Here is a 17500-nt window from a genome sequence, read left to right on the forward strand (position 1 = left end):
GTTGAATTTAGAGAAAAGGACTGAAATACGGCACCGTTCGCACCGATGACTGAACAGATCAATTCATCAGAGACAGGAAACGGTACAGTGGAAAATTACTGAAGCTGAAGAAAGCAGAAAATGGTTCCTGTTGACTGGTGCGATAAACTCTGTGAGAGAAGATACCAGAGTTTGTCTGAGTCAGACTGACGAATTCACTCTCAACGTAATAACTTAATAACTCTCAACGTAATAACTATTATACAATGCATTTTTAATCAGTTCCAAATGATAAAAATGACATTTAAAATTGCATGCGGTCTGTTGGTGCATTTAATGCCCTAAATTAGTACAATAATCAGAACATTAACAGTAATGAATAAACATTAAAATCATTTAATCACCCAAAATCATGTTCATGTCCTCAAACAACTGGCTATATAATATACAAATACTGTATGTCTGATGTTTCTCATTCTTAGACTGAGTAGCACAGGAGCTTGCTCTGTGTTTAACAGTTGAAGTTTGTCCCCGTTGACTTACTGGTTCATTACAAAACCGTTACCTGAACGTCAGCTGATTTTTCAATCATGAATTTTTTTTGTCTTGAATTTTTAATTTCTAGTTTTTCATTTAAAAAAATAAATAAATAACGAAAACAGTCATTATCTGTAATGTCAGATAATTATCTGGCCTGAACTGCACCGAAAACCATCAAAATGTATAATGGCCTGTACTTTTTTTTTTTTCATTCATTTAATTAATATCATAGGGTTTTGAAAATGCAAAGCTCTGTTTTTGAACAAAACTCAAGCATCCCCTGTCATGTGTAATCTGGTTAGACCCTTTTCAGACTTGTTCTTACAGGAGATGTAAATCTTCCCCCATGACCCTGTGAAAGCGGCGAACTGACACGCTTACCAAATTTTGAAAATGTAAACAACGATAACAAAGAGAAAATAGATAGCACAACAAAACACATTATAGTGCTCGACAGACGCTGTCCTACAGCGAGGGGGGGGAAAAATAGTTCTCAAATGTTTAATTTTAAGGAGCTAAATTGTTTGAAAAAGCCTGAATGAGGGTGAGTTTTTTTCTTGCTTTTTTTTTTTTATTTTTTCATAAAAAGCTCTATGTTGCGAATTTTTATCTAACACCACTCAAGTGGAACTCTTCACCCTTCAGCTATGCGTATGCAAGGCCAAAACAGATGAATAAATGAAGAAATACTAGCTGTTGAGGTGGCTGCTGTTTAACTTAAAACATTCTGTTGTCGCTGCTGCTTTGATGTGGCAAACACAATGAAGCTTTCATTTCCACCTGAGATTGATTGATTTATTTATTTATTTATTATCATAGGTTTATACTCAAAGGAAGTTCAGTGCAAAGATGAATTCATTCATAGTAACCAATCAGTCAACAGCACTGCAATGCTACACTGTCAGCAAGTCAATTTCTCAGAGAGGGCATAAGCTGGATTATTTTTCAGTCCTATTTTATGGTCATAAAACTCCATATTTTGCCATACTTGTTTCTTTAGGATGTGGAAGCAGCCCTGTTACCCTCACGTACGTTATTCTGTGCGTATATGTACAAATCTACCACATTGTGTGTGTGTGTGAGTCATCAGTCTGAGCCAGTCTAATAACTAGCTGTCACCTTCCACCCAAAAATGAGGGATAAATAGGGAGAAAATGAGATACTGATTTGCCTTGATTATGAAGAACAACAATAACAACAAAAAAAACCCTCATTAAGATACCTGTCCTTAATCTGATTAGAGTTTAATTAATACCAGCAAAGAGGTTCTTCTCTACAGATACACTGAAATGAAAGACTGAGGGACAGCTGGAAGACCTTTTCATATTCTCCACATTTCCATTTGTTACCCTCTTATTCCCTTGCTCTTTCTCCCTCACTCTCTCTTTCTGTCTCTCTCTCTTTCTCTCTCTCTCTCCCTCTCGCTCTCTCTCTTTATTTTTCAAAGGAAAGGCTTTCTCTGTCCATTTCCAAGTCTGAGTGATTCCAACTCATCTCACCAGTTTAGGAGGTTAAATTGTCTCTAGCATCCATAAAAAATGAATTCATATTCAAATATAAGATATACAGCTTCAGTTATGGGATACGCTAAAAAATCTAAAAATAGTCGTTTTGTTTTTGTTTGGGTTTTTTTTTCATTGTAAAATAGTTTTGTGACACGCTGGAATGTATTATCGTGGTCCTCATGTTACCACATATTTCTCAGTCTAAGAGAGACGAATACAAATAGCATACGCTATAAGGTCAGCGTTTACAATCACAACAAAGACCAACCGTGAGATGCCTCTCTTAGTTCACCAAGAGCCGCCTTGAGAAACGACAGAAAAATGCAGACACGCAACGTGTTGCTTCCATTCCGTGAGCTGCTTTTTAAAAGAGAGTTTTCACAGATGTTCTCAGAAGCTTCACAATACATGAATGCATGTAGAATAGGCAAATAGAAAGGATGAAAGAACGCAAGCTTCTAGAATGAGAATTGTGGCCGGTTTATCAAATATATATATATATGTATGTATATATATATATATATATATATATATATATATATATATATATATATATATGTGTGTGTGTGTGTGTGTGTGTGTGTGTGTGTGTGTGTGTGTGTGTGTAGTGTATATATATATATATATATATATATATATATATATATATATATATATATATATATATATATATATATATATATATATATATATATATATATATATATATATAACTAAGTTTCGAAAGGGTCAGCGTCTGGACTGGAAAGGAATATCTGATCCAGGCTTCAAAGCTTTTGTTCTGGATTTCTGACTAAATATACAAAGTCTCATGTTTTTCGGGGTGTTTGTTTTTTTTTTGTAGTTTATTTATAATATTAGGTGATGAATGGACCGCCATCATGTCTGACTCATGTTCTCTCTCACCCACCTGTTCATGTCTGCTCTCGCCAGCTCTTTCTGGCAACTTCCGTTTGCTTTGTCATCACGCCAAATTTTAAACATCACACTTTAAAAAAAAAAAGAAAGAAAAAAAAGCAGACATATGTCTTTCGCATTTTTTTGTTTTATAATCAAACGTAAGTTTGACCGTAGTCCGTAAACGTGTTTTGTACATCACGGATCACAGTAAACTATAAATCAGTCCATGCCGTCTCGAATCACGATAATAGCTTTTTTTTTTTTTTGCTTTTTTTTTTTTTTTTTCTTTTACCGTGCCGTTACGTCCAAATTCCCTTTGACGTGGCAGGGAATGCTTTAGTTACGGGGTGAGCGGCACGTGAAAGGAAATACGTGGATTAATGTAGTAATAGCCGGGCCCAGCGCTCTGCCGTCCCTAATCAATTAACAATGCCTCTCCTTTCCCTTTAGCTTCAGACCAGCCTTCCCAGGCCTCTGACACAGAGACTTAATCCAAGCCCTATCTACATTCAACGCTCTCTCCTTGGCCTACTGGCACCACTAGAGATTTTATCGCTGGCATTTACAATGTCGATCTGTGGATTATTGCCCAAGTTCAACGACGCTGTGGAGCTATTGACCTATTCGCAATTTATAAGGAACAACACCCTAAAACCTTTAATTTGGACATTTAATTACAAGTAGAAGAAAAGTGTTTTTTGGGGGGTTTTTTTCCCTTTTGTTTTTGGTTTTGTTTTGTTTTCCCAGACTCCATCATGTTCTCAAGAGTGATAAAAAAGATCTCACTCTAGGTTGAAGCAATCACTTGGATTGTGAAATCAAAAAGAGTCTGATAGAATTGTCACCTGGAGGAAGAAACATTTAAGATTGGTTTTTGTCATTTTGATTGGATGGTTCACGGAGTCTTTTATATGTATATATTTCAAATTACCATTCTTAGTGGAATTTCATTGCAGTAGAATGTGGCTGGGATGATACACACACACACACACACACACACACACACACACACACACACATATATATATATATATGAGACATAGATTTTCTGGCAATAATCCTCTCAGATCGAGGAGAAGACTTCCAATAAAGGAAGATATTTGGCAGAGATGTGGTGCAGAGATATTTAGTTCATGAGGCACTTCAGAGGGTCAAAGGCCATGACCTTATGACCAGATCTGCAGTTGAACTTTTAGTTAAATCAGCACTGGAAACTGAAACTGGAGACAAAGCATTGAAATCTCAAGTAGGTGAGGTCAGAGGAGGTCAAGCTAAGGTAACAGGCATGGCATGCTGATGGGGTCAAGACGGAGAGAAAATGATTCCAAAGACCCCATGTATCTCCTTTCGTTTCTCTGGGAAACTCATCAGGGACAGGACAGGAGCGAGGGAGTGATGGAGAGGGACGGAGAGAAATAAAGAAGGAGAGAGACAGAGATGAAAAGAGGAACTCCAGAGCCTCTGTGGGATCTTGATTAGATGTGTCTTGGGAGGACAGCTTCCCTCTAAGGTCGACTCGCTCAGTCTGAGGACAGGTCAGATAGGTAATTGAAAACATGCACTGACACATGAATACACACACACTCACACACACACACACACACACACACACATACACGTGAAGACACAGGCAGACACACATGCACGCACACACACACACACACTCAGACATACAAATGGAGATACAGGCAGGCAGGCACACACACACACACACACACACACCGAAGCAACTTTTGCAAGGAGTAAGGTTGGTAAATGTTTTAGTTTGGACGCTTTATGATCTCGTGCTTCCAGATCCTCTGACCCGTCCAGTACGAATCAGCTTTCACATTCCACACAGCCAAACTCAATACAGTAAAACCACTCACTGTGACTCAGTATTGCTTATGCTTTTTAAATTATAATCATAACCCTCACCTCTTTCTGCCTGACCAAAGCACAGCTGTAGTCTCTAGCCCTAGCTGCACATTCACTCACTTTGGTTTCAATGGGAGATCAAATAAAATGTGTGTGCGTGTGTGTGTGTGCGCGTGTTTGTGTGTGTGTGTGTCTGAGCGTGCATATTCATTTTGTGGCACATGAGTGCGATCTCGTGAGGGTCGTTTTTTTTTTTTTTTTTCTTTTGTTTTGTTTTTTTTTTTTAACAGGCGCGGTGCCAGTGTAATAATTAGAATAGCTTCAACACTCATAAGGCACAAATCACTGACGACCTTTTTTTTTTTCTTTTCTTTTCTTTTCTCCTCTCAAACCCACCCCTCCACCACCACCACCCCCCCACCCCCTCCCAACCCCACCACCCCCTAATTGTTTGTCTTTCGTATCTCATCTCCCTCATGAAGAAAATTAGCAAAGCAAGCAGTTCTCGAAAACGGGCATGACAACCTAATAGAGATGGATGTGTTTCCTCCAGTGTGCCAGGAGGGCAGCTATGGGGACGGGTACGTGATTCTGAGTGTCCACACGGTGCCAACTGCTGATGCCAACCTTAACACTGAGCCAAAGCTGAAACTCGAAAAGAACCCAAATGAAAATACTGAGGAAAAAAAAAAAAAAGAAAGAAAAAAAGCTAAAGAACAAGTTTCATCAACAGCTTAATCGTGAGGCCTGTATCTTTTTTTTTTTTTTTGATTCTCTGGGCTGATTGGCTTGCTTTCAGAGAAGAAAATGACTTTAAAAGTGCCAAGTCAATTGAAAATGCTGAATGATGGCCAATAATGTTAACTACTCATGTACGAAAAATTGTGTTTACATGATAATCAATTTCACCCCCGCTGTGTTTTAGATATTTTATTCAGGCTCGATATCCTTAAATCTTAACGGTTCTTCTTCGATTAATATTCTTTCTGAACTAAATTTAATTTCAAATTGCGGTATTTCACCTTTGACTTTGTTGAGCTGTAAATCCAATAATTCAGTTCAATTTAATTCAATTTTGGAATGTCTCCCTTATGTTTTCTTGCATCCCCCAGGGCTAGTCTAAAAGAGAGAGAGAGAGAGAGAGAGAAGGAAACAGATAGAGAGAGAGAGAGAGAGAGAGAGAGACACTGATAGAGAGAGAGAGAGAGAAAGAAACAGATAGAGAGAGAGAGAGAGAGACACTGATAGAGAGAGAGAGAGAGAGAGAGAGAGAAAGAAACAGACAGAAAGAGAGAGAGATAGAGAGAGAGAGAAAGAGAGAGAGTGTTCTGGGTTTTTTTCAGTGCCATATCAGACCCGCGGCTGCCTATAGACAGTGGCGTTTGGGGGGGGGGGGGGGGGGGGGGAAGCCGTCTGAAAGTCTGTGAAATGGTCATGTGAATTGGATTTAATGCTCAGTGTTACGCGATCCTGCAGTCAACCATCCGTCTTTCCCATTGTTCAATGTCTCCATGGTTCATTCCATCCATGTTAAACAAAAAAAGAAAAGAAAAAGATAAAGAAGAGGAACAGACATGCTGTTTTGGAGAATTGCTTAGCTTTGCAGGGTGACATTTGGCTGTCATTTGAAAAGAGGAATTGCTTAAGGAAGTGGGTACGCCGCTGAAAGAGCAGAGTTTGCCGCTCGGTTGCGAATAGCGTCCTCAAGCACCCGACATAAATATGTATTCGGTATCAGTATAGCGGGTATCAATTTTATTTCTTAACATCATTTCTGGAAGTTTCCCACACTGTAACCACACGCTGCAATTTATCGGTAAATAAATCCTTTTTACGTTCTTCTCGACTATTCTTTTTGGGCCCTCTTGACAGCAGGTGTTTGTTCGCTCGACAGGCTACATTTGATTTTTTTTTTTTTCTTTTTTCTTTTTTTTTTTCAAACAGCTTTCAAATCGCTTTCACCTGTGTACTGAGGTAACAGAATCAGCTGAGTAAATAGATTCTGGTCTCCATTGCTTTGGCCACCGGGGGAGAACCTAATCAAAGGGAGGGAACTGGGGCACATTAAAGTCCCTCTCCCTGGGTTTCTCAGACTGCTAACTAATCACACTGATGGTTTTAATAAGAGAACTTTTTGCCACTCTACTTCACTCTCTCTCTCTCTCTCTCTCTCTCTCTCTCTCTCTCTCTCTCTCTCTCTCCCTGGAGTGTGTCAGAGCCCACTTAAAGCCCCCTATTACCCTCTTTTGCACATGATCTCTTCACACACACACACACACACGTTCCCCTTAAGTACAGGTTAGTACATGCAGCAGGCACTGGGAATAGGGAAGACAGAAGTCGGTTTAATCAGAGGTATCCTGCGTGGATTTTTTTTTTTCCGTGTATCCCAGGCAACTCTTGCCAGTCTATGTTACTTAATGAAAAGGCACAGACCTAATGAATTTGACTGGAGTCGTTGACTCCTTTAATTACCACATGCCACAGACTTTGTGTTAGCCAGTCATATTTTCAGCTTGGACACAAATAGAAAGTCGCTGGTTTAGCAGTTGGAGACAAAGAAAGAAAGAAAGAAAGAAAGAAAGAAAGAAAGAAAGAAAGAAAGAAAGAAAGAAAGAAAGAAAGAAAGACAAAGAAAAAACAGAACATCTTGGGGTTTTCCTTACTCAGCGTATGTCTGTGGGTGTTTGACGTTTTTTTTTTTTCTTTTTCCACAAAGAAATGTCAAGTCTGATATCAGTTTATTTGCATCTGAAGTATCTTGATCTCAGTTTCCACTCTCAGAGTATCTCAAAAAAATTTGTTTTTTTCTGCATTGTACGGTGTTGTTGTGCTCCAGTTTATCCTTGTCAAAAATTCTTTATTAATTTCTCATGCTTCATTTTGTCCGTATAGTACAATTATTATTTACGTGGTCACACTGAGGTCACAGTACATTCAATAACTGTTATTAACTTATGTACAATATGTCTATTGTATCTTGATCATCATGCATTCATCTCTCTCTCTCTCTCTCTCTCTCTCTCTTTTCTTTCTTTCTCTGTGTATCCTTCCTTGTGTATTGTCTATAGGCACTTCCTCTTTAAGACAGGCACCGGCACCACACCGCTCTTCAGCACGGCCACGCCCGGTTACACCATGGCGACGGGGGCAGTGTACTCCCCGCCCACGCGGCCCCTCCCCCGCAACACCTTGTCCAGGAGCGCCTTCAAGTTCAAGAAGTCCTCCAAGTACTGTTCGTGGAGGTGCACTGCCCTCAGCGCCGTGGCCATATCCGTCCTACTGTCCATTCTCCTCTGCTACTGTATCGGTAGGTCGCCCCTGGCAACCACCCCCACACTGATCACGTCTCATTGGTCACCTTGATAAAAGCCGATGACCCAATTGGCCGGCGGTTACCCCGGCAACCCCAGCAGTACCCACAGGTCACTGACCTTTTACTTCTGTGTTGTGTGTTTTTTGTCAGTCTGTGTTCAGGAAACCTTGTCTGAGGAAAAAAAAAAAAAAAAAAAATATATATATATATATATATATATATATATATATATATATATATATATATATATATATATATATATATATATATACATTTTTACCATATTCTGCATTAGTTTTGAGGGCTCTTATTTAATATCTCTTATTTCAAATGTTTTGTTTTTTTGTTGTCATATTACCTTGTCTGTGTTTCAACATTTCATGAAATTTCCCAGAAGGGAAGCTGTACCTTCAGTCATTCAATACTTTTAAAAAAAAATCTGATGGTATCTCTTCTTATTCCCCTATACATAAGTGCCAATCTGATAATGGATTATTTTAACCGCCCTTAGAAATGTCCATTTTTCTTTTATCTGACTAAAGCCACTCTGTTCAGTCAGAGCCCTGATACCTCACCCGCTTTATTTTGACTGCACAGAGCCGACAGGGAGGCAGAAGACACCGCAAAAAAAAAAAAAAAATTGTGTGAAATATGAGACTATTTGTATTCCATACATATAACACTTCAGCTATGTAGCATAAGAAAGAGATTTCTCTCCCCCTGGCATTTTGTGTTATGTCTTTGCTTGAGAAGACAAGTTAGAATAAAAAAAAAACATCGATAAAGAAGAAGAGGAGAAAAAAAAAATAAAACTTAGGCGTCGAGAGATACTGCTTCACGCAAAAACACACATGTACACACACACACACACACACGCACACACAGACAGACACACAAGAGCACGTTAAAATACAAAGATAGCATATGATTCTGTCGGCTGCAGGTGAAATCGGCTCTGTTTATTGAAGTCCGACTCTCAGGGCTTGTCTATGAAGACTAGCCCAGACATGACAGAATTACCTCTGAGAAACAGCTCCCATGGCAGTCTGATAGCAGACAAGAGCACACACACACGCATACACACACACACACACACACACACACACACATACACACACACACATACACACACATACACACACACACACACACACACACACACACACATACACTCACACCCCAGAAGGTTCGTTCCCTGCGCCTTCCAGCTATGATGTCAGCGCTGCCTTCCAGTGCCAATAAGAGGAAATGAAATATATCTTTGGTTCTCTGTAGGTCTTCCATTCAGACAAGTCCAGTTCACCAGCCAGCCAATCACAATCTGTCATCACAATAGGCGTTGAAGCAGCAGGGGTGTTGCACTGGCCTTCCTTACATTTGAATTTGAATCCATTTTTCGCCACTTTGTACAATCAAAAACGACCCAGATGAATACTTAACACGGCGCTTAGCGGCGTAAGCTCGTTGCTTAGGAGCGCGGGGACGGAGACAGAGACGACAGGCGTATTTTCCACAGAGAGGGGTGAGCGCCGCCGCTCTCTCCTCGTCTCGCTCCTTGGGCGAACGGGGCGATCGGCGCTCCTCGACGCGAGGAGTCATCAGCCGTTTTCTGGCGTTAATTATTCTGCTGTGAGCTGGAAGCCTATTCGCCGCTCAGCGGCTGTCGACGGGCCACTTACCGGCACTCTGGAGCTGAATTTACAGCCCGCCGATACTCCAGCTAATGGCTTCAGAAACCAGCAGCCTGCATCTGTCCGTCTACTCACAGAGAGAGAGAGAGAGAGAGAGAGAGAGAGAGAGAGAGAGAGAGGGGGGAAAAGAAAAAGTAAAAGAGCTAGTTACTCCATATGACCAGTCTCCTAATGACGGTCGCTAATGACGAGGAAATCAAGGTCTCAAAGTGCAGAATAGATCATTAATATGTGTTGTTATTGTTGTTGTTGTTGTTTATTTCTTTTGTTTTTGTTTTCTTTAGCGCTATCATTATAGCATTGGTGGTGTGCGTTGGGGGTTTTTTTTTTTTTTTTTTTTATGATTATTATCATTATAGAAAAGCAGCAGCGTTTACTCCGTGGAGGAGACGACAGGACGTCTTTTGGATGGACCTCGGGAAAACTCTGATCATTACCAAACATTAGTCTCTTGAACGTAAACCCAGCAGGGACACTTAAGAGCAAAAGCTAAATTATGAAAATGTATGGAGAGCTAATCACAACGGTGCCCTGTAGGGGACAAACATTACCATACCCGAGACAGATTCGCTCCTGCTTTCATCAGAAATTTCCTGGTTTGGTCAAGGCCCAGCTTTCATTACCAGGCCTCATTATCACAAAGCTTTAATGGTAAAAAGTTGGAGTTCCAGAAGACCCATCATTCCAAAAAGCCAGTAATGAGGCCACAGGCTGACTATCAAGAATTCATGAGGGATCAATATTAACTGTTCTTATTAAAAAAGAAAAAGTCGGTACAGAAGTTTTCAGATATTTTTCTTCAGCCTAAATGATCCTTTTGTACTAAATGACCCATTAAACATACGTTGAGTGATCCCAGACTTTGTTTTTTTTTTTCTTTTTCTTTTTCTTTTTCCTTTCCCCCTCCCCCCCAAAACAAATCTAAACATTGGCTTGTTTAATTACCAGGGCGACCACCACAGGAGAAGGCATTGTTTAGGGGCCCATTGCTTTGTTTAGTGCTCCTGGTAGAAAAGCAATGAGTTTCAACGGTGAAATTGAGGATGGGAAATGTTAGTTAAGATCCAGTTATTCAGAGTCCTTGAGATTGCCAGGTTCATGATTGAATTGGCAGACATTTAGCAACAATAAGGCAAGTTTACTCTATAGCTTCCGTTCCAAATGGAGTCAGTTTGTTTTCTTTTGGAGGGAAGTGTGAGTGTGAACGTTAGAATTAAATATTAAATAAATAAATAAATAAATAGACCAAAAAGAGACATCTTGCTGGGCTGCGGTTAAAACAACTCTAAAATTCTAGATGCGCAAGAAAGACCCAGGGCCTTATGTAAAGTGGAAACAAAGAGCCATGCTTTAATGAATTTTCCAGAACTAATTACAAACATTAGGTCAACTAATGTTGACATCAAAATAATCAGTAGACTCATCCCAGACACACCAAACCCTAAGAGTTCCCAGAAGAACTTGAGAAGTTAGTAAAACTAGTGTCAGGCCTCTACATTTCTATGACTTCTCTCTCTGTCTGTCTCTCCGTCTGTCACTAGTCCAGATGGAGCCTACATTCTCTCTCTCTCTCTCTCTCTCTCTCTCTCTTTTAACCTGGTAAACAATGTCTCTCCATCTTGGCGTGTCACCAACTGAGATGTCGCGCTCAGCATGACCAAAGACAACACGCTAACAAGCCCCCCTCTACCCATAGCCCCATCTGCTATGTCAGAGACAGCTATCTTCTCTGCCCCCCTCCAGCCCACACACACACACACACACACACACACACACACCCCATCACACCCCCATTAAATTAAATAAAACCAGGGGGAGAGAGAGAGAGAGAAGAGTGTGTGTGTGTGTGTGTGGGGGGGGTATCTTTTCAAGGCTCACCTCCACCTTGTTCGACACTGGGTAGCATAGCAACTGAGAGATTTTCACGAGCGGACGATCAATACGCCATCCTCCAGCTCCTTTTTTTTTTTTCCCTTTCGTCTTTCTCTTCTGCCCGTACGGCTCCACACACGTTAGCCAGAGCTCCAGCGTCAAAACCCCGGCCGACACAGTCAGTGAGCAGGCTGGACCAGGATTCCTACAGATGGATCCGAGCCAGGGTCAAACTTTCCCTGCTTTCATCAGCCCCCCCCCCCCCCCCCCCCCCTTCCCCCACACACACACCCACCCCGGAATATTTACAGTCAGACTATAAGTCAAGGGGCCAATTTCTCTGTTCCTCAGCCGTATACGTGGCTTTCAACACAACCCCACCCTCCAAATCCTGCCCCCCCCCATCACCCTGCCAGCCCCCTGACCCTCCCAGGAGGAGACCCTGTAAATGGGTCCCCGAGGACCAGAATTCCAAACTGGAGGAAGTCCATCACACTCAGAGTGCTTCCCAGGCCATCTCTCAATGTCCCATAAGCCCTGGAAGCTTCATAAATACTTCAGAGCTTTTGGCACCTTTGAAAGAACATTAGCACAGGAAAAAGAAAAAAAAAAAAAGAAAAAGAGAAAGAAAAAGAAAAAGCTGTGAGAAAAAGTGCTGTGGAGATTTTATTGTTGTTTCAGTTGTGGTTGTTGATGTCGTTTTTGACGATGTTTTATTTATTTGGAGGTTTTTTTTAAAGTCATTGTTTAATTCATCATTGAAGAAGTAACACTGGAAGTTTTTTTTTCCCCCCATTATGTTTGTTTTCATACTGGAGACATTATAAAGCATTAGCATTTAGCTCAGCGGTCTGGTTCACAACAAGGTGAAAATCAAGCTGGTTTTGATAGATACATTGCTGCAACATTCCATCAAACCCTAATGCATTGTTTCAGGGAAGAACATCTTCCTGTGTGTGCATACGTGCATGTGTGTGTGCATACGTGCATGTGTGTGTGTGTGCACATGCGTGTGTGTATGTGTGTAAGTGCGTGTGTGTATGTATGTGTGTGTGCGTGTGTGTATGTGTATGTGTGTGTGTGTATGTGTGTGTGTGTGTGTGTGTGTGTGTGTGTATGTGTATGTGTGTGTATGTGTGTGTGTATGTGTATGTGTGTGTGTGTGTGTGTGTGTGCGTGTGTGTGTGTGTGTGTGTGTGTGTGTGTGTGTGTGTGTGTGTGTGGGAGTCTTCTCAGGAAAAGGTCCAGTAAGGAGTCCCTGTTGCTTTCTCTCTAAATCCTTCCACACAATGAAAGCTGGCATTCGCTTCGGAGAGACGGAGAAAACGCCGAGACTTGGGGGGGGGGGGGGGGTGATTTGTAGGTTGTTTATTGGAAGAGTTTAACAATTTGATACCAGACAAGAACTGGTGTATACTTCCCCTCCAAGCCTGACTCTGACAGGAAGAAGGCAATCATTCCATCACTGTTTGGTTTTGATTAAAGTCTTTTATGAGAGGATGAAGGTCTTAGAGGAGAGATTTTTGGGTGTGTTTGATTGTGTATCTTTTTGACCAGTCATCTCTCTGCTCTATTCTCACACTCCCAGACATGAAGATGGTGAGTAATACATGCAAAGGAGGTGAGGCTGGGGAAAATACATAGACTCCCAAATTAATTTTTCATGGTACATATCCCGTCTGTAATGGCTCTCACAAACACCTTCTCTACTCTCTCTCTCTCTCTCTCTCTCTCTCTCTCTCACTTACACACACACACACACACACACACACACATACCCAACCTCTTTCTCTGTTACCACTATCTCTCACTCTCTCTCGCTTACACACACACACACACACACACACATACACACACTCGCTCTTTCTCTTTCTCCCTCTCTGTCACACATACATAGACCTACACAGAACGATCTGTGTTCAGATGTACACACGCAGATTTGACACGCTTAAGCTCATAAACACATACACACGCCCACTCGTTTACTCTGGCGGTAGAAGGAAATGAGGCGTCCTCTGTGGCCTTTGGGCCTCTATGCTCTGTATTATAGGAGTTATGTAACCCACAGCCCTGTCAGGCCTCACCACTCCACTGGCGTTTAATCTGAATGTAATTCTCTGGCTTTTACATGTGAACTCTACCCCACTGACAATGTTTACCTCTGTCTCACGCTCGCTCTCTCTCTCTCTCTCTCTCTCTCTCTCTGTCCCCTGGCTCCTGCTCACATCTCTCGATCCCCCTTTTCTGATTCGTTCATTCCCGTGTCACGTGCGGGGAGTGGAACAGGGCACCTACTGAAACAGACAGTTACTATGCCCCCAGGTCTCTCTCTCTCTCTCTCTCTCTCTCTCTCTCTCTCGCTTTCTTTCCATTTGACTCTTTTTCCTCTCTCTCTCTCCCTCTCTTCATGATCTCTTCCTTTCTCTCTCTCTCTCTCTCTCTCTCTCTCTCTCTCTCGCTTTCTTTCCATTTGACTCTTTTTCCTCTCTCTCTCTCCCTCTCTTCATGATCTCTTCCTTTCTCTCTCTCTCTCTCTCTCTCTCTCTCTCTCTCTCACTTGCACTCTTCTTTGGTAAATCCCACATTGGCTTTTGAATGCGGGAAGACAAACTCCTCTGCCTGCTTCCCATTCATAGATCTCTGTGGTATGGACTTATCCTTAAAGCCATCCCACCCAACACACACAACACAACACACACACACACACGCACAATTTCTCTCATTCTCTCTCACACCCACACCCCTCTATATCACAGCTAAACACAACGCAAGTAAGGCAGAGGAAGAGAAAAAACATCAGGCAATCTTGCTTCCAACATCTTCCAAAAGAGCAGAGAGGCACTCTTCTCAGTTTAATACAGAGGATTTCTGTGTGATAGAATCTATATATACACTGTATATATATACATTTGATATACACTGTCAGTGTTTACCCCCAGACACTGAAACAGGCAGCTGGAACTCCAGGTTACGTTAGCAAAAGTCCCTTTGCTTTTATGCCTCTGTAACTTCACTCCATTTTTGACTTTCTTTTTTTTTCTTTTCTTTTTTTTTTTTTTTTTTTTCTTTTATTAGTGTTTGTGATTTTACTGAGAGGGCGTTTGACTCTGTTGATCAGGAGAACATTAAGGGTGAAACGTTTTTCTGAGCTGCAGATAAGTAACAAAGAACCTCACTCAGGATTCGAACCCACAAACTTCCTGTTACCAAGGCTCCGCCCCTTCCGCTAAATTTTCCACCACTACCACTCTACAAGTCTGACAAATACTGATAACAAAACACCACCAAATTACATGTTGTTGTATTGGTATTAAAGTGATTTCAACAAGCATATTAGTCACTTCGTTGACCCTAATTTTCAGTCGGTTATCTTGAGTTCGCCGGTCGGTCAGTTAAAATCCGTTTATAAGTTTAAGCGTGATGGAGAGAGTCTATCCTTTTGTTTCTTACTCTTTCAGCTCTCATCCCTCATTTGCGGTGATTTGTGGGTGAGAGTGTGTTTTCCGGATTAATCTAAGAGCGCAGACTTCTCTGGGTTGGGCAGCAGCTCAGCGCCCTTAATAGTGGTGTGCATTCAGGCTGTCAGACGAGTCAAGTCCAAGCCACTCTCCCATGATCCCCTGTTTTGGGTCAGGTCAAGAGTCTAGTGTGATGGGTTCTGTGGATCAGGGAAGGCCCAGCAGGACTCTGATTTAATGAGAGTTTGAGAGTGTGTGTGTGTGTGTGTGTGTGTGTGTGTGTGTGTTTGCGCGAGGGGCATTGTAGTGTTGATTAGATTGCGTTCTTTTCATGGTTAAGCTCCTGAGTTAGGACTGTGTTTTCGTTCCTGAGGTTCAACCTGTCTACCAATTTACCTCTCCTTCTCCCTCTCTCTCTCTCTCTCTCTCTCTCTCTCTCTCTCTCTCTCTCTCACTCATCTCATTACCATCCCTGGCTATCTGGATTCTTCCATTTCATAGAGTGTAGAGCCTGAGGCCACACACACACACACACACACACACACACACACAAACCCAAGTGTGAACTGTGAGTAGAACTAAGTACGACCCAAGAATAAATGAACCAGACGGAAAAGACACACACACACACACTCACATACACACAAGCATGCACAGAGACACACATGCAGACAGACATGAGTGGAGTTTGATTTATGTTGCAGGGTTGTGTGCTGATCTGAGGGCAGTGCTGTAGTCCACCAGGGGCTGTTGGCAGGCCTAAATTACCTTTATTAGGGCGGGCGTCTGTAAGCAGCGGAGATATTACTCACAAAGAGGGCTTCTCTTGTCCCCACAGAGATGCTCACCTCAACACTGCTACCACACACATACATTATACACACAGTCAGACCGTGCTCAAACACACACACATACACACACACACACACACACACACACACACACACAGAAAGAAGAGTGTATTCATAGACAAAATAGTAAAGGATGTAGTACTGCTGTCTCTCTTTCTCTTTCTCTGTCTCTTCTTCTTTGTCTTTCCATTTGTCTTTCTCTTTCTCTTTCTCTTTCTCTCTATACCTCACTCTCTTATGTGAGCCTGAAGATATACACACACACATACACACACAAACATTATTAACTCTCTTACTCACACTGAAGCATTTCTTCTCTTCCTCAAGTAATACACACACACACACACACACACACACACACTGCAGCACACAAAAAGCAGTTGTTATGTTTCCCACAATCTTCTATGTGACGAGAGCCAAAGCCTCTCTCTCGCTCTTCATCTCCAGAGAGCCAGACCCACAGTGGGGTGGGATGCTAAGCAAACCGGCCATCGTGTTAAATTTAAAGTGTCAAATCCAAGTTCTCCGGGTCGAGTTTGCCATGCCAGGCTCTGTCGAATAACAGCTTGAACAGTTGTGAACTTTTTCTTTTTTTTTTTTTTTTGGCTTTAAAAGCATTTTAAAACAACCTGTTTTTTACTTTGATTGATGTCAGAGCAGACAAATTGCCTTACGTTCCCCTCAGGAGCCGGGGCTAGCGTGAGGGTTTCTTGTACAAACAAAAATCTGTCCTAAAACCAAAACAAAATCAATAAGGAGGAATTTATTTAGCCATTCCCTTCTTGCGGCATAGTCGCCAACAGAATAACGTGATATTTCCTGTCTCACCAGCTGTTTGATAAACTTTCTTTACTTGGGCATTTTGTGTAAGACACCTGTTGCTGATTGGACTCTCTCTCGGTCTCTCTCTCTCTCTCTCTCTCTCTCTCTCTCATAGCCATGCATCTGTTTGGGCTGAATTGGCAGTTGCAGGAGACAGAGGGCTATGCCTTTGAGAATGGCCAGGTCAAATCTGATAGCACACCATCCAACTCAGTCACTGCCTTGTCTGCAGACACCGGTAAGGATCACACGCACATGCACACGCACACGCACGCACACACGCACACATACATCTCCAGACACACACGCACACATACACACACACACACACACACACACACACACACACACACACACACAAACACACATGCACACACTCACGCTCACACGTTCACACACACACACACACACACACTCACACATGCAGGCACACACACACAGAGAGAGGGAGAGAGAGACGTAGAGCTCTCTGCTGATTTGGGATCAGCTGCACCTCTGTGTGTGTGTGTGTGTAACAGGGATCAGACATCCATTCTCTGTGACGTTTGCTGCCGTCTTATGGAATCAGTGCTGAGCTTTTGATGTCCGTCATCGCTGAGCATACCATCGGACTGAGGATTAGCTCGCTCCTCTGTTTAAGAGCCAAGGAGAATATTTGGTCTGGATCTCCTGTTTGAATATTAAAATCAAGCCTCTGTGTAGAGCCCTG

At 41.9% G+C, this 17500-nt stretch overlaps 1 protein-coding gene across 2 annotated transcripts in view; it reads left to right on the forward strand.

Moving 5' to 3' along the window:
- The window catches only part of tenm3 (teneurin transmembrane protein 3), a 192915-nt gene that overhangs the window by 94958 nt on the left and 80457 nt on the right, over window positions 1-17500 (forward strand). For both annotated transcript variants that reach the window (XM_030787892.1, XM_030787893.1), the window contains exons 4-5: window positions 7853-8091; window positions 16907-17029. In XM_030787892.1, coding sequence (XP_030643752.1) covers window positions 7853-8091; window positions 16907-17029 — 362 coding nt within the window. The remainder of the gene's footprint in view (window positions 1-7852; window positions 8092-16906; window positions 17030-17500) is intronic.

This window comes from Chanos chanos, chromosome 11, assembly GCF_902362185.1.
Source record: "Chanos chanos chromosome 11, fChaCha1.1, whole genome shotgun sequence".
Taxonomy (NCBI): domain Eukaryota; kingdom Metazoa; phylum Chordata; class Actinopteri; order Gonorynchiformes; family Chanidae; genus Chanos; species Chanos chanos.